Below are 19,039 nucleotides of genomic sequence, written 5' to 3'. Positions count from 1 at the left end.
CCACATCAAGGATAAACACGTTCAATGCCAAGGATATGGCAAGTATGAATGTGCTCAAGATAAGAAGGGAAAATCCTTTTAAGTATACAAGCATTCAAGAAAGGAAGAGATTATTGTAAAAGGAACATCTTGCAACAAGGGTAAAGGGGTCCTTATTAGGAATACCTAAAAAAGGAAAAGAGTGAGGGGATCTTTGTCTAAGGATATCTATCTTTGTAAAGAAAGGGCATCCTCAAACAAAGCTAACAATTTCAACACTAAGAGTACAAAGTGACCCTTACCATTAATATGCATCATTATTACAACTAAAGGGGAAGAACCATGAAAGAAAATATTAATAAGGCATAGATTTATTGCTAGCATTAACAAAAAATGCAATGTCGATAAATGATTTAGAATCCAAAAAGGATTGTTATCATTCCAACAAGCTGTGCTTCTTTTAACTTTCAAAAATATATAATTTGTAATGAAAGACATACAAAAGTAGAACTTTTAATCATGACTCTCCTTACTTAAAGAAATATGAAAGCCACACTTTCCTAAAGATGAATGTTAAGAGTGGTTACAAGAATCAAGTTCTAGTACATACTCTATATTTGAGTGTTTTTAAATTATCATTCAAAACCTTTGTAAATATGAAGGAAATATGTTGAATAATAACTACAATTATGAATATTCCATCCCAAAATCATTGTTTAAACTTCTTCAATCACACTCAAGAAAAATTGTATCCCTTCTCCCTTCTTGCAACAATATACTCTCTTATCTTCACTTCAACTAGAAAGATTTTTCTAATCAAATCTCTCCATGGCATGAGAATATCCTCTATTTAGATAGCTCTCCTCTTCATCTGTCATTTCTCCAAAACCATTATGCCAATTTTCTCATTTTCTAGATTCTCCACAATCTCTCTTTTTTTCTAGGGATTTCTTGTCCTAATTTTGGATTAAAGAATTCCAAAATTTGAACTCCCTCAATTTGTAATTAATTTCCAACCTTTTAAAGGTGTGGGATTTTGGATCCCTTGTAATATTAGAAAAATTGTTAATAAAAAATTGCAACATCAAAACTTCAAACCATTCTCCAACATTACAATATAGACCTCTGATTTTTAAAATAAATTCAATGAAGCTAGAGGAGAGGATAAGTCAAATAAAATCATTTGGATGTGCAGGATTGCTCATGCACTCGGATGATCTTGCATCAAATACACAAGGTAAGTAAAAATGTTTAATAAGTTGAATCTTGCGAACATTTGAAGATTATTTTCTTGATCTTGATCCACAATTCTTCCTTATTCACTCGAAGTTTCTTCTTCTTTACCCTACTCTAAAACTTTATGTCTCTTATTTTCTTCTTCTTTCTTCCCTTTCTTTGTCTAATAAAATTTACCTCAATATACTATGGTTCATCTTCCCAGTTTATCTCATCATTTACATTAAATAAAGAGTAGAAATCTCATAGGAATTAATTGATTCAATCTTTTCACCTTTCTCACCTTCCTATAGCTTCTTATTGTTGCACTCTTCTACTTCTACATCAACCTCTTGTAGCTTCTTATTGTTCCACGCTTCCACTTCTACCTCAACTTATTATAGCTTCTTATCATTTCACTCTTCCACTTCTACCTCAATTTCTTGTAGCTTCTTATTGTTGCACTCTTCAATTTTTACTCTTCATGTATATCAACCATTTCAGAAACCAAAATTAGCTCCAATATCATCTTCAATAAAATTAGAAGAATTAACAATTTCCTCTTGAATCCACTCTTTTTCTTCAACTATAACATTCTTTTCAAAATCCTCATATCCTTCCACATTAACCATTTCATTTGTATGTGAACAAAACCCATGTAAGAGCACAAAATTTAAGAATTAACCTCCATTTTCTATTGTAACTTCTCCTCAAACTCCATTTAATGCAAGCCACTACTTAATTGCTACATTTTAAAGTAATATGTAATCTACTGCATTTGCAATTGCCTCTTCACTCTTTTTATTTTTTTATATTTTAGATGCACTTTCCTTCACACAATTGTCCCAAGTATTTGATTGTTTATAACCGCTTAATAATATTGAACTCTTCTACAATGTGAACATTTTCTATCTATGCAACTTCACTAATTTCTTCTACAATAATACCATCCCTTAAACTCATTTCCATATTCATTTATTCATCAAATTCATTTTCAAGAAACATTACATCAATCTCATTTTCAAAAATATCATAAAAAATACCTTTTACATATATGTTTTCTTACTTCTTTCTTTCTCCTCAAGTGTTCCTTTGACATAAAGTAATCATTCCACATTATTCATATTGTCATCTCTTTCTTTTATCTATTTTGCAATCTTAATATTTGCCTCTTTTATGCCTTCACAGTGATATGAAAATTTACTTTTGGCCATCATTTCCTCTTTTATCTTATTGCATGAGTATCTCGTCTTCAATACCATGTGCATGACATCTTGTTACTTCTCTTTTAGTTGCAAACAAAAGATGTCATAAAAAGGATTATAAAAGTCAGATGTCTTCAAAATATTTTTCCATAACCTTCTTTGAAATTTCTTCAAAATGTTTCTCTATCTTTATTATCTCCTCTTTCAATAACATATCTTCATTTTTCATATATTTCTTTGTCAAATTTAAGACTCTCATAGTCCAATTTCCCTTCCTTCTCTCTTTATATCTACATTCCTTTCTTTCCTTTTCTTGCTTTATTTCATCAATAACTATGTATGATGCTCCAAATTATAGTTCTTTTCATGTCATTTCCATCACAGGGTTATAGCTTTGCATTTTCTCTTTCTTCTTTTTGTTGTCCTCTTTGTCAAATCTTTATATCTCTTCCTTTCTCCTCATTTTCTGCTACTTCATTTGTCACTTCCTCTTGTGTATCTTGCAATGGATTCATAACAAACCTCTATCCATCTTTTATTTTTGAATAGGTGTTCTTTCTTCCATCATATGTTGCTTCTCTATCCCAAATCCAAGGTTGACCCAAAAGAATGTGGCATGCATTCATAGGTACTACATCACAAACAATCTCTTCTCTATGATTATCAAAATGAAATTTGAAAATACATTTCTCACTTAACCAAACTTGATGATCTCCTTGCAACCGTGAAATACCATCAAGTTTAGGGTGCTTCTTTGTTTGCAATCTCAACTTGTCAACCATTTCTCAACATACCAAGTTATTTATACGGCAACTATCCAACATCATATTACAAGAGTTTTCACCTAACTTGCATCTGGTTTTAAATAAATTACTTATTTGGATAGGCTTGTGCTTCCCTTTTTGTGTGCTTAGAGTACTTTGCTCATTATACAACATAATCTTTGTTTTCTAGACATTGTTCAAATATTTATTTCACATACTTAAACTTCCCAGCAAATAGTTTGACTTTGAATCCTAAATGAGAAATCAATCGATTGCAACAAATTCAAAAATGGCACCTTTTTAACTTTTAAATTAAATGATTTGCAACAAAAGGCATGAAAAAAGAACTTTTTTATTCATAGCTCTCTTTACTTAAGTAAATCTAAAAGATGCACTTTCCTAAAGATGAACATTAGGACTAGTTATAGGAATTATCATCAAAAGCCTCTAAACATGACAAGAATACATTAAATACTTGCAATAAGTATGAATATTTTTCCAATTACTCTCAATGAACACTATCTTCCTTGTCACATCAATTTAATCTCATATTTTCAGTTCAAACGATTTGATAATTTTTTCTTAGGCATGTGCATTTGATTCCCCTCTATAATCAAGAAGCTTTTGTATTAGTATATCTCCATGGGCGTGTGAATATCCTCTTTTTAGATAGCACTCCTTTGTTCATTTTTTCTCTAGCACCATTATGCCAATTTGCCCATTTTTCTAGATTCTCCACTATCTCATTGTTGTGGGGGTCTTTCGTCCCAATTTTGGATGAAGAAGTTTTAATTTAAGCTCCCATAACATATAGTTAATTTGCAACCTTTATTAGGCCGGATATTTTGGCTCCCTCACAATTTTAGAAAATATTAGTAAAAATTACAACTTTTAACTTTAAACTATCCTTGAACTTTACAATATTGAGCCTTATTTTTTGTAAAATATTCAATGAAGTTGAAGGAGAGAATAAGTTGAATGAAAACATTTTTATGAGACAAAAAAGCAAAGGCAAAACAAAACAAAACAAAAAAAAGCAAAATTAAAAATTATGTTTTTGAATGTGCAAGGTTGCTCATACTCGAATGCTCTTGCATTAACAACAAAAGGCTAATTAGTTGAATTAAATCTCTTTACTCCTAATTGTACAAATTAAATCTTATTTTGATGTTAAATATATTTGAAAGGCATGGCTAAAAAAATCATCAATTTTGAAGGCTAATGTGGTGTCATTAAATAGCACATAGCATGATTTACCATTATGTGATGCTTCTAACTTAGCCAAAAAGATAAAACTCAACATTAGGGCAACGTCTATACAGCCACGAAAATGCACTTTCATACGAAAGAGAGGACTTAATCAATTTTTTTTAAAGTTAGAAAAAGCAATGTAAAGGAAGTGCATTTTCGTGGCTGTATAGCCACGGGCCAACATTAGTCTCTTATTCTCTCTATCTTTCCTCTTTTTTTGCAATGATTCTTGACCATGCAACCTAATTAGCATAGGACACATGCACGATGTAGATACATTCGCATGACATTCACCCAGCCTCTGAATTGTAGACGTGTATTTAGCCATTAAGATGTTACAACTGTCAATCTTGCAGTGTGATGCCTCTTACCACCACCCATTAACTTCAAGAATCATTCAAATGACTTTAATATTGATCTTTGAACTTCCTTTGGTCCTCGCATCATATCAACTGTGTCACCATTATCACTTTACTCCATTAAGCTTCAACTTTATGGCGTTTAAGGGGAGTCTTCCATTTCATTTTATTCCAATTTTTTTTAGCATATCATATTATTCTTGTTATATTCATTATTTATTGTTGTATATTACTTCTTAATTACATATCATCAATTGTCTAGTTAGCTAGCTATTGAAGAGGTGAAATACTAAAGGAGGGACTTGACTAAGGCAATTCTCCAAACAACCCCCAACATTTTTCCTTTATTCCATGAGTGCAAGTTTTTGGAGAATGGGAATGGAGAGGAACTCATGGGATTCTTCTACGTCCTTCACCACGAGCATCTTATATTGCCTTTGATCCTTTCATATTTGTTGTTTCCATTGAATAATTGTATTGCTCATGTTATGTTATTAGTATAGTTTGCTTTTCATCAGTTATTTATTCGATTCAAGTTTTACAATTTAGGTTTGTTTATTGCTCATACACAATTAAAGCATATATGTGAATGCTCTGCAACTGCATTTTTGTCCCAAGCGTGCATGGGTGTCCAAGGTCGTGGGTTTGTAGAGCTTGACAATCGATCTTCATAGTTAGCTCTTTCACTTATGATAGTCAAAACATTTGTATATATTGATCTTGTTTAGTTAATTTATTTATTGCATTTCACGCAAGTTTTAAACCTTAAATCAGATCTTGTATCAAGCTAGTTCTGTTGATCTAGGGCTCACCAAAGTGCTAATAAAAGTGAAGAGGCATAAAGGTTGATTCGTTCCATGCAATTTTATCTTATTTAGTTAATTTAATTCTTGCATTTCACATGATATTTCTTGTTAATATTAGAACAAATCTTGCTTCAATCTAGTTTTCTTGATCAGTCTAGCTCACTAGGACACTAGTATAAGAGAGGTGGTGCAAGGGACGATTTGTTCCTTTGGGTTCCATCAAACCAGAGGGTGGCAGATTCCCTTCTTCGCTGTTAGAAAGACTCATTATAACATGTATATAATCTTGCATCTTTATTAGCTAGAACAAGCACATTTAATTTCTCAGAGATTCATTTGTACTCGTGATTCATAGACCAGCTAATTGTTTATTGAATAATAAATTCTTAAAAGTCTATATTTCTAAAACTTTTTCTCTATGCAATTTCTTCATGGTGGAACAGACATTATAGACAAATTTGCACTGTTTAGAAGCATTTGCTGTTCTTGTGCAATCCATAGAACTTTTTGATCCAGCTATGAATCTATAAACTTCAATTGCAAGCAACTTCTTCAAGGATTTTTGTTGATTATCTCCTCATTAATTCTCAGCTTTCCCTCTATAATTCTCCGGCTCAATATCAAAAGGAACTGAAGATTTAACATTTTAGATAAAGTTGAGTGCTCAAATCTAGAAATCCAAAGCGAATATTGATGCTCACATGAGTGCCAGGAAATCAATTACAGTAAACTGTCAAATGATGAGAAATAAATGCCTCTTATCATGCTAAAGAAACCATGCAAGGTTCATTTGGGTATTACATTATTGCTAAAGAAGCATTATCAGCGTTGAGAGGTGCTCCTGCCTTTTTTGGACTCACATGAATTGAAACGCAACTCTTCTTGGTCTCTCGGTTTAATCAAGAATGTTATTATGTGAGACATGTTAAACTTCGTACCCCTGCGAAAAACAAACAAAAAATCACAAAACTACAATCTCGTTATCTCGTTATCCAAATAGCTTCTCTATGATCCGAGTTACTGATGTTACCACAATCGGATCAAACCAGAAACGAATTCTACAATCTTCATTCCATCCTTGTCATCAATCATTTTCAAGAGCCGATATTCTAGTGCATTTTACCAGCTACGACTAATCTACAATACCCGCCTTGCTGAATCTCTCTGTTCAGCTTAATTTGATTGCTAGTAGAGAGTTTTTTATTCGTAGTTAATTACTAGTTTTTATTCCAAAAATTGCCACAAGCTTGACAATTAATTCTACTCAGTTGCTTGTGTTGTCATCTTTCCGTAATTTTAGATGTTGCCTTATACTGCTGCTATTTTCTCTACTTCTAATTGTTGTTTCCCTTCACCGAATTGTTTGGCTGCAAATCTTAATTTGTTAGTACTCTTTTGCACGTCTACCTTTCCATATACATTTTGGTGGTGGGCAACTTAAGTTTTGTTTGGCTGCTAAGATTATAAACTTATATGTCTATCGGTTTTCATATATCATATTACATACCTGGTTTTTTTACATTCATAAAATGTTTGCTTTGATCAACATTAAAATAATGTCTTATGGTCAATAGGCTCTTGGTTTATTCGTGAAATTGAATGGTTCTAAATTAACCAAGGATCAAGTTTTGTTACGTGCAAAAACACCGACTTCATAAGAGATGAGACCGGGATCATGCTCCAGACACATGGTGTTGGGATAGATACCTGCTCAGTCATTGGCTCTCAGCCAATGAGGTTCTGAACCTCCAAGAACAACAAAAAATTGCCTTATGAGCACGTTTGCACGAGGGGTAAATGTCATTTGCCTCTCCCAAGACCAAGAATGTGTTATTTTTAAATCAAACAAAAAAGATGACTTCTATTTTGGAAAGGTTTATTCCGAAAAAAGTTATGGAGTACAATTAACTTGAGTTAGAGTTGGAAAAGGGACTTGGTGGGAAGGCAGGTTCGACTACACTTCATGCACCATAAAATAGAAGCAGAGGTTGAGGCTGAGTTATGGGATTGGAGAACTATCTTAATTCTATTCAGATTATTAGTAATTTCAGTGGGCACTACATGGATATGAATGTGCATTACCAACACTTAACCGAATAAATGAAAGAAAACGATGGAAGATTAAAAAACACCTGATCGCAAACAAGTAAACATAAAAACTTTAGATTCTTCTGAGGCCATCTAAGCAGAAAAGGGAGCATTAACAAAAGAAAAAAAGTAACCAAACAGAGAGCTAGCGGTTGTCAACAAAGACGATTTAAACAAGAGAAAGGTGACTTCGATGAAATGAATAAAAATATGGAATATCAACTTGAATAAATGTCCCAATAATAATATAGACAAACTCAAAGGACTATGGCGAGAAGTTTGAGGAAAGAGAGAATATAATCATAAGGAATTTAAACCCATTATAATCATCATCATCATCATCATCATCAAGTGGCATATGTAGGGGCAAATATTACTTGGATAGCCTAATTGAAGATTTAACTCCCATTATCCGTGTGAAACTCGAAGTACTATGTTGAAGGGGACAAAAGAATAGGAGGGTATGTGTCTCTCATACAATTGGAGTGGTTGAGTCAGAGATTTACAGGACCTATTTGAAGAGAAGGTTGAGAAGACAAGGGAATTTATCGCTAAAATAAATAGCAGAAGATCAGGAATGCAGAAGGTTTAAAATACTATCCCATAGGCTGTCTTTGGCCTCTTAACACTTTCTATTCTATTCGATGACCATAGTTCTATATTCTCTTTCTGAAGGGCAAATGATGGTATTAAGACAAATAATTTATGCACCTCCTTATTGATGTCAATCAAACCATACTTAAAGAGAATACACAAATTGTTAATTAGCAGAAGATGTAAGCATTTGCTCCTTACAGCCGTCCTAAATCTACATACTAAAATCATATTGTAGATCTCATACTCAATAAAAATCTGTTTCGGTGCTTGTGATCCTTCTGACTAGCCACTTATAGAACATATTTGCATGTTTATTGAAATTCATCACTAAAATTAATTTTCAAAATTGTAGGACCACAATGCTAAATCTAATTTCTCATCTGTGAAGCTTATGCCAAAACAGCTGATAGACATGAGAACACGAGATGATTTCTCGCTGCTAACAACCCATCCAAGTGGATTTACAAATCCATAAAAAATGCACTCATTTAATACACCCATTCACAAGTAACGTCAAATAAAATGTTATTGAACAACTTGCATTTTAGAATCTAAACACTAGCAATACAAACTTCTGGTTGATCATTTTGGATATTATAGAGCACTGGCAACGGAAGTGGACACAAACCACAGGTGCCAAAAACAAATATACTTTTGCTTTACAACTCCTTTGAACCCTGAAAATTCTGCAGTGTTGAATTCATGTTTTGCTTACTCTTAGTCCTCTTAATCCTTGCTTTTACTCTCGATTTTGTAATTAGAGTTTCCACAGTATTTGCAAAGTTCCCCACAGCCATTATCAACAATAAGATCCCACATACAACTACCTGTCACATATAACAGCAGCCAAATATCTCAGAAATGGCTTGAAAATATATATAGTGATCCTGCTGGCATCTAACAGAAAAGTCACAAAATTAAAAAATAGTCATAGTAGTGTGAATGAAGAAACAAAGAGCACTAACAAAACTGAGTTATAACAAATTAGAAGGGTAGACATTGGAACAATGAGGAAGCAAAAACTTCAATAAACATACCTGCCACTCGGAAGCACTGCCAACAATCACAGTCCGAAGCAAAAGTACACCAATGTATCCTTCGAAGCCCTGTGAATTTAAAGAAAATACTTCTGACAGGTTAAGAATAAAATTATGTATCCGTTGTGATACTAATCAACTAAGAATCTAATTTAATAGAATGTAAGTCATCCACTGCATCTTTATATATATCAAGTTATCAACAATCCTGGTAGATTAAAGAACTAGTCAACCACTCAGTCTGTCATTAACATTGGTGAATGTCTTGCCTACATACATCAATGTACAATTTATTTAACAATTCCTTAGTTACCGGATTCGCCTGGAAAAGGCCGGATCCGGGCTCGGGTCCGATTCGGATCCGGATCCACGTATGGATCCGGGCAGGATTCCTAATCCTGCCTGTGGATCCGTAAGGATCCGCGGGCCGCGGATCCTTACGGATCCACAGGCAGGATTACGAATCCTCGAGGATCCACGCGCGGATCCGCGTGAATCCGCGGCAATGACAGGAGGAGTATGCAAAAACGTGGGCCCATTATCATTTTTTAATGTTTTTTTTTGCCCTAAAGGCCCTAAACCCTAAAAACGACCCTCTAAATCACAATGCAAGTTCATTTGCTCTCTATTTTGCTCTCTATTTTGCTCTCTCATACTTGCTAGTTTGAAGTGAAGTGCTTGGATTCGAAGGAGATCGGTTGTGGAGCTTCAAATACCTTGCAAGAAGTGTTTAAGGTATGCATTTCAACCATATTTTTAAATTCTTTCATAGATTATTGATTTATTTTTAGTTTTCCAAATTTTCAAGTTTTTGTGCAAGTGTGAAGCATGGTTTTCTTTCACTTTTTCTAGATTGCAAGAATAGAACAATGAGTAGTCAAGGCTCAGTGGGTGGGGGTGGGGCTGCATCACCAAGCTTCAAAATTGATAAGGGATCTCCTTTATGGAAACACACAACAAGAGTTGCACAATGTCCTGGGGGTGGGGCATACATATGGAAATGTAATTTTTGCAACATACAACATAGAAGCTCCTATTCCCGAGTGAAACTACATTTTTTGGGCCCTGCGGGTGAAGGAATTCACATGTGTCAAGGTAGTGATAAGAAGGGATTACCAGCTGCACAAATAGCAGCATTAGCAAAAGAGCAAGATGATGCTGATAGAGCAGTTGCAAAAGCAAAACGTGGTGCTTCCCAAAAAACAAATATACCAACACCATCATTTGATCAAACAAACACAAGAACACATCCTTTTTTGCCTATGCCAACTACAAATGATGAAGATGAAGACCCATCTCCACTCACCTGCAAGAGAGGCCCACTAGATAGGGCATTCCAAATTGAAAAGAGAGACATTGCTGATCACAAAATTGTACGTTGTTTAATTGCAAATGGTGTTTCATTTAATTTTGCTAGATCACCTTATTTTAGGGAGATGGTGGAAGCAATAAATGATGCACCCCATGGTTACAAACCGCCTGGTTATGAGAAGTTGCGCACTACCATATTACATGATGAGAGCAAAAATGTAGAGGCTCAACTTCAACCAATAAGAGATTTTTGGATTCAATCGGGTGTGTCTATTATTTCGGATGGTTGGAAAGATTGTAGAAACCGTCCATTGATCAATGTTATTGCTGTATGCCCTAAGGGGGCAATGTTCTTGAAGGCAGTTGATTGTGAAGGGCAAGTGAAAGATGCAGAATTTATTTCACGCATTCTCATTTATACCATAGAGTCAGTGGGTCCTGATAATGTTGTTCAAGTGGTCACGGACAATGCAAAAGTTTGCAGGGCTGCAGGGATAATTGTAGAGTCTAGATATGATCATATCTTTTGGACACCATGCACCGTCCACTCTCTCAATTTAGTGATGAAAGCAATTGGCACCGAAATAGATTGGGTGAAAAGGATATATGAGGAAGCTGAAGAGATTCAAATGTTTGTGACAAATCACCACATGTCACAAGCAATTTTTAGGAGTTTCTCGGACTTGGAGATATTGAAGGTAAATTTTTATATTTAATATATAATTGAATATTATTGGATTCCACAATTATTAATTTTTGTTGTTGTTTACATTAACATGTTTTAATTTTTAAATGTTTTACTAACTTGAGTTTAACATGTTCTTAGGTTGCTGAAACCCGCTTTGCCTCTCACACAATCGTCTTGAGACGACTTGTGAAGGTAAAAGAAGCATTGAAGCATATGGTCATTAGCCCCCAATGGGGCATTTGGAAGAATTCCAATACAGCAAGGGCTTTAAATGTGAGAAGAATGATACTAGATGAGGATTGGTGGGGTCTTGTGAGTTATGTGTTGGAAATCACCGATCCAATAATGGCAATGCTTCGCTTCGCAGATAGTGATGAGCCATGCCTTGGGGATATTTATGATTCCATGGATAGTATGCTGGAAAAAATTAAAATGGTAAGTTTTACGCTCTTTTACAACAATTTTTTATTTGAGAGATATCTAGATTCTAAAGTTTAAATTGACATATTCACTAATTATAATTATTATTCATATTTCATATCTTAGGTCATACAGAGGAGGGAGAATGATCCTGAGGACACCCTTTACAAGAAGGTGGAAAAAATTGTTCATCATCGATGGAACAAGATGACCACACCTTTGCACCTCCTTGCATATGCTCTATCCCCGAGGTACTGTAGTTCTTATCAAATGTTTGTGCTTATTTTATCCAATGTTTGTGCTATTGATATTTGATAGTGTTCAATTGTCTTTTGTTATCCCCAAGTACTATAGTGCAGATGTACTTCGCCTCCCAGGTAGAGTGCCACCATTTAGAGATGCAGAGGTTGCAGATGGGTATAAGAGGGCACTAGCTAAGATATTCCAAGATCCAAAGATTGGGGCAATTGTGAGGAGTGAATTTGCTGCTTTCAACTCAGGTGAGGATTTCGACCCTATTGCCATAGCAGACCAAAGCAGGATGGGTGCCATCAAATGGTGGTACCTTCATGGGCAAGCCTTCACGTACCTCCAACCTCTTGCCATAAAGGTCCTATCCCAAGTAAGTTTGTAAAATTAAGCTTAAGGTTAACATTCTCAATTCCTTGAATTTATTATTTAATTTATTTATCTTGATTGTTGTATTGATAATTTTTAATTTCTCTTTAGGTTGCCAGCTCTTCTGCCGCTGAGCGGAATTGGAGTACTTACTCCTTTATCCACTCAATCAAACGCAACCGGTTGGCTCCAAAAAAATCAGAAGACCTTGTGTTCATTCACAACAATTTGCGCTTGTTGTCACGGAAGGATCCTAAGTACAAGAAGGGGCCCGAAAAGCTTTGGGATGTAGCACCTGAGACTCCTGATTTAGATATGACCATCCGAGATCTTGCTAGATCCACTTTGATTGATGTGGATGATGAGGAGGAGGATTATGAGTTAACAATCCCCTCTACTACTAGTGGTTTGGGTTCCTCTACTAATACAGATGCAGCACTTGCAGCTCACCAGTACCCCTCTGATGCGGATTTTCTTGAAAATCCATTTGATGATTAAATTAAAAACTTTAGTGTTGACTCTTGACTCTTTTATGAGTAAATCATGTTATAAACTTTAAGTTTAATGATCTATATTTTGAATGTTACAAGCTTTCACTTTCAATAATTCAATGTGAATGTGTTGATTTTCTTTATAATCGTGAAAATAGATTAATTATCAATGTCATTGATCAAGTATACTAGATTCATACTATGAAATGATTTAGTTTTAGAATTATGTATATTTCTCTTATTTTTTAGTATATATAATGCATATATATATATATATATATATATATATATATATATATATATATATATATATATGCACGAATCCTCCACGAATCATAATTGGGAAAAAAAAAAATCCCGAATCCACGGATCCGATTCACGTGCCCGAATCGGATTCGTGTCACGAATCGGCAACTAAGAACAATTCCATCAGAAGATTGTCAAAAGGGACCAGCTCATGTGTTAAATATGAGGCTTTCATAGTGGAGATCCGTATTCAAATCCCATAATGGCATAATGATAATACCAGTGCACCCTAAGAAAACATCGCCAAGTTTTACACACATATGCCAATCCCTAATCTGTCAAAATTCTAGGGAATACCCCTGGGGCATTGCCCCTAGCTGGGGAATGTATCCCTAAAAATTTACCTTATGCAGGAATATTTTGGGTTCAGCCTTCCACCCCAAACATCCCTATGACACCAATAACTCCCTGGCCAAAAGGTTAGTTAAGATTTAAGACCCTAACTTTTAATAGGGGCCCACATTCACACCCAAGAACTAGTCCATGGAGTAAAAGTATCTTTCAAGTTCTTAAATTTGGGCTTGGTGACTAAGACTCTTCCTCTTGACCCCGCAAGAGTTGTCACCCCACAACATCGCTCTGATCTTTTGTTGTGATAAATGGAAAATAGTATCTTTTTCTGAAGTTTTTTTATTGAATCCAAGTGATTGAGTTACATTTATACTTATGTTTGTTGAGTAAATCCCAAGTCTATGTAATGCTAACATGACATAAACATTTTGATTTATCTTCACATTTTTTATTCAACAGTTGACACTGAATTATCAATTATCAAATCTGTTCACAATTCTCTCTTTCAGGTTTGTGTGACTTATGTTTACATATATAACATCCCTTTTCATGGTCTCTTGTGATACTTGATTCAGATTCTGTGTTATTGGGTTCTGCTGTAACTTGGATGAGGATTATTATTTTGAATCTTGATAATTATATGTGATTGTCAATTTGATGCAGTTATGTATATTCCTGAACAAAAACCCTTGCATTTTCTTCGGTAGATCAAGTTGATAATCAACGGGTAATTGTCTCTTTTACTTCTCCACCATCTGATCCCATCCTGTGATATTCTTGTTTCATTTTCTATCTTGTGATTTTCTCCAACCGAATCTCTTGCCACAAAATTTTTGCATGGCCCTTCAGTTTGGCCTTCGCAAATTTGACCCTCTCACAATCTTAGATATCTTCATACTCAAAACATTCTTCCAGATCATTGATCTAGTCAATCATTTCCTCCAGGTTAAGATTTCCCAAAATTTGGAGACTTCAATCTTGACTCATTCCCAATCCCAGAAATGGCCCTAAAACATATCCTCCTCAGAATCCCTAGTCGTGCTTCTGCTGCTTCTTGTTCAACTTGCTTTTCTTCATTTTCCTCCTCACTTTCATCTCCAACTGCAATAATCATCCCTCTATGCAGCTCTTCTTGCAATGCTTGCACTTGTCTCTAGAGGGCTCGAAAACCCTCATTTCTCTCTCAAGCCCACAACCACAGTGTTGGTGCAAATTGTATCACATTCAAAGATCTGTCTACACACTCAGGAAATTTTGCTTTGATATCACTTGATGAAGGCTACTTCCCTTATTAACAGAAAACAAACAACAAAATAGAGAAATAACAAATTGCAAGAACGTGAAACTTGCTACCTATTATCTCCAATGAAATGGAATTCCAATATTAAAAAATGTGACATGCAAAGCCACATGGGCATTTTCCTTGATATATTTCGCAAGCCAATGTCACCATATCTATCCCCATGACTGTCTTAGACAACCCTGCAGGCCTTCATAACAAAGGCAATTTTTAACCACCCAAGAAGGTTCTAGAAATTTTAACCCTAAACTTTGAGGCCAACTATCCTAAACTATCATTATTCATATGTTATTACATTGGATAGGCCCAAACAACTTTCGAGACTCAAGAGAAATTTTGAAGGAATTTCATTTTCTTTAATTTTGGTAAGTGCAACTTTTGGAGCCATAACTCATCATCGATTGACTTGACTAGCTAAGATTACCCCTTTCCAGAAAGGGCACGAAGTGCTGTACTCTTGGGTGAGCCTAGTCAACCATGGTTTGACCCCTTTCTAGAGCCTCTGAAGCCTTAAATGAATTTGAAGTTTTTGTACTATGCCTGCCAGTACCAAAAATTCTCAATATCTTTAAAACTAGACTCCATCTTGAAATAAAACTTTACTAGCAGGCTCACATCCAAAGTGGACCTCCAGAAAAGAAATTAGAAAATTTTGAGCTCTAATGACCAACTTAGTAAAAATAGTAAACTTCCATAAACAGCAGCTCTGCACTGAGATAGCCTTATTGACACACCAGATAATATTTTTGGATAAGACCAGATTATTCTTACACCCAAGATCCTCCTGCATAGTTATGGCTGGAAATGCTCTTATGAATAGAGCATGTGGAACATTTTCTTCTAAATACATTTAAGAAGCATCACCTCATGGAATGCATAATTGAGAAAAAGTCCATTTAAAGCTGTGGTGGTTGTGTAAGCGCCAGTTGTCAGTACATGCAGATCGTACATGAATAGAGGCCGAGTATCCTTAAATGAGTTCAAAGTTTTTGTACCATGCCTGCCAGTAACAAAAATTCTCAATATCTTTAAAACTAGACTCTATCTTGCAATAAAACTTTACTAGCAGGCTCATATCCAAAGTGGACCTCCAGAGGAGAAATTAGAAAATTTTGAGCTCTAATGACCAACTTAGTAAAAATAGTAAACTTCCATAAACAGTAACTCTGCACTGAGATAGCCTTATTGACACGCCAGATAATATTTTTGGATAAGACAAGATTACTCTTACACCCAAGATCCTCCTGCATAGTTATGGCTGGAAATGCTCTTATGAATAGAGCATGTGGAACATTTTCTTCTAAATACATTAAAGAAGCATCAGCTCATGGAATGCATAATTGAGAAAAAGTCCATTTAAAGCTGCGGTGGTTGTGTAAGTGCCAGTTGTCAGTACATGCAGATCGTACATGAAGACAGGCTGAGTATTTCTGACACATATTTTTAATGAAATCTTAACAATGCTGCAACTTATGTCTATCCTGCTAGACGTGCATAGAAAATGTTGACCACATTCAAGGCTTGCAGCCTGTTTAACAGAAAATAGCAACAACATTTCATCTCATCGCATACAATGGTAGCAAGATTTGTTGAAAAGGTTATCACTTATCGAAAAAAAAAAGATTTGTCAAAAAGGATTTGGTGAAATAGCTTTAAAACAGTCAAGAAATCACAAAGTGGAGAGCATGGACAGACCGTGTGAACTGTTTGACAGAATGCTTGGGCAGTTATATTGCAGAATGAATTCCAGTACTTTGGAACAGGTTATGAATGTCCATGAAAGAACATTAAAGGAGCTTCTTGAAAAATATTACGATTATAAACACCCGCAAAGACTTTCAATTCAAAATGTGAAGTAATGGACAGTGCAGCAGAATTATTCGACGTAATGTTTCAAAGAGATGTCATCAGAATGAATGAAATGAGAAGATTTTACAAAATACACAAAATGATTTCTTAGAAATCTTTGAGAGTCTCCAACATATTCTTTAGAAATGTAAATTCAGTCATATAACAGTATTGCTGACCGTGTCTTACAGAATGATTCTACATGATTTAGAGTCTTGTTACAAGAATATTGTGTTCGGAAAGGTACCAGGAGTACAAAGAATGTATGGATGGATTCAACTTTCTCATTCAATACTATGACATGTCTTAATTCTTACAAATTCGTAGAAAATGAGATGCTGAAATATCTTAATTCTTACAAATTCAGAGAAGATACAGATATATGCATTAAGTACATTAAATGTTACATGTGATCATTCAAAAAATGCCATACAATTGCATAAGATCGTGAAAAGGTTATGTTGTCAAGAAGACTTAAAGTGTTGCTGAATAGAAATAATACTTTGTCATATGTAGGTTGGAGTGCATATCCTCAAAGACCAATTGTTCATGATCGCGAGAAGACACGATGCTCACCTCAATTGAACTGATGACTCGTTCCTTTTTCCAAATGTAACAAATTTCAAATTCTCATTTTGTAAAAGTACTTCTCTCTGCAACATATATATTAAAAGTACTTCTCTCTGCAACATATATATTAGCTCTACTTGAGCCTTATTGTTATAGATTTGCAGAATAATTAGTCTGCAGTTGATAACAATTTATTCTTGGCAGGATTGGATCCACATCCATACTGTTTATAACTTTATATCATTCGGTTGTGCAAACACTTACTCTGTTCTAGACTTTCATGGTAGCATTTCTTCTTACTAGTTGGAGCAATTTGTCATTGGTAAAACACATTTATTGTGCAAGGCATATTTCTTTTTTGTGGCATTGTTTTCTATCTCATGCAGGCTCCTTGTTTTTTCCAACACTGACATCCTCTTCGACAAGTTTGGATCCCTTGTTCCTCTAGCAATGGCAATCCTCGTCTCTCAAAAGCTCTTGTTCTAGCCCATTGCTTGTCTCTTCTTGTGTTTTCTCCACTCATTGTGCATCGTTTCATGAACACTCTTTGGCACACTTGAGTTCTCTACAAAAACCTATCACCCCTGCCTTGCTCAATCTAACCGGGCCTGTGTGCATTCTTTTGTGGAGCCAGACCAACATCTTTGACACACTTGAGTCCTCTACAAAAAACCATCACAATTTCTTTGCTCAATCTAATCGAGCATGTGTGCATTTCCTTGTTTTTAGCAACACAAACATCCTCTCACGAGCACTCTTTGACGCAATTGAGTCCTCTACAAAAAACCATTGCACCTACCTTGCTTAATCTAATCGTGCATGTGTGCATTCTTTTGTCGAGCCAGACCAACATCTTTGGCACGCTTGAGTCCTCTAATGGTTAACCATCGCACCTGTCTTGCTCAATCTAATCAAGCTTGTGTTCATTGCCTTGTTTTAGCCAGCACCAACATCCCCTTCTACAAGTTTGGGTCCCTTGTTCCTCTAGCAATGGCAATCCTCGTCTCTCAAAAGCCCTTGTTCTAGCCCAATCGCTTGTCACTTCTTGTGTTTTCTCCACTCATTATGCATCCTCTCGTGAGCACTCTTTGGCACACTTGAGTCCTCTACAAAAAACCATTGCACCTACCTTGCTCAAACTAATCGGACCTATGTGCATTCTTTTGTGGAGCCAAACCAACACCTACATTACTCACTTGCCCAAATCCTCTTTATTTGTCATTTTGTGGGTTGGGCTTCTTTATGTACCAACTCTCTACACATTTTGGGATATTAATTGTTACGCACAATGGCTCATCTCTGCCATGGGTTGAACAAGCAGCATTCTCATTGTATGAGCCCTTCATTGCTAGCTGCAATAGCACAAACTCATCTCTCAAGACAGTTTTCTTGTTGGTGCATACTTATAATATTATATAGTAACTAAGAACAAATGTTTGATGAGGATTTTATTGTTTGAAAGACTTCTCAAGTGGGCCCACGCACAATATTGAGGAGTTATTTCTGGGATCTTAATCCAATATTCAACCTATGGTGTGTTACTTGGCATGTTATATAGTTTGGCGTCAATACAAAGAATTGAGTATTGCAATAGGCTCTCCCTTGTGCATAAATGTGCAAGATCTATGGCCTAGTTTGTCCAGCCTTGTGTAGGAACGTATGTTGAGCATCTTATTTGGAGTAGGCCACCTGCCACCTCATTGGTATCTCACACTACTTTCTACCTTGTCGTGCTAATATTTTGCCTCCCATTAGCTTTGAGGGTCACATGGGCATCTAGGGAGCCAACACGAGGTACTAAAACAATTTTGATTTTTGAACAATCTTTGTCCATCCTTATTGACCACGTATGTCATACAAGGTCAATCTGCCCTACAATGGAATCCATCTCCCTT

The 19,039-nt window shown here is 35.3% G+C and overlaps 2 protein-coding genes across 2 annotated transcripts in view; one reads left to right on the top strand and one right to left on the bottom strand.

Annotated features, from left to right (window-relative positions):
* Positions 1 to 8,693: 8,693 nt before the first annotated feature.
* Positions 8,694 to 19,039, bottom strand: part of LOC149532208 (uncharacterized) — a 48,917-nt gene continuing 38,571 nt past the window's right edge. The window contains exons 9-10 of the mRNA XM_089811286.1: positions 9,302 to 9,370; positions 8,694 to 9,091 (exon numbers count right to left, since the gene is read on the bottom strand). Coding sequence (XP_089667412.1) covers positions 8,924 to 9,091; positions 9,302 to 9,370 — 237 coding nt within the window. The 3' untranslated portion in view covers positions 8,694 to 8,923. The remainder of the gene's footprint in view (positions 9,092 to 9,301; positions 9,371 to 19,039) is intronic.
* Positions 11,956 to 12,927, top strand: LOC149532209 (uncharacterized). The gene is made up of 2 exons (XM_089810981.1): positions 11,956 to 12,342; positions 12,450 to 12,927. The coding sequence occupies exons 1-2, from the start codon at positions 11,956 to 11,958 to the stop codon at positions 12,834 to 12,836; spliced, it is 774 nt and encodes a 257-aa protein (XP_089667107.1). The 3' UTR covers positions 12,837 to 12,927.

This window comes from Cupressus sempervirens, chromosome 11, assembly GCF_028749045.1.
Source record: "Cupressus sempervirens isolate cs-2001-9-10 chromosome 11, ASM2874904v1, whole genome shotgun sequence".
NCBI lineage: Eukaryota > Viridiplantae > Streptophyta > Pinopsida > Cupressales > Cupressaceae > Cupressus > Cupressus sempervirens.
Note: the sequence above shows the minus strand (reverse complement) of the source record. Positions and strands in the feature narration are given on the sequence as shown.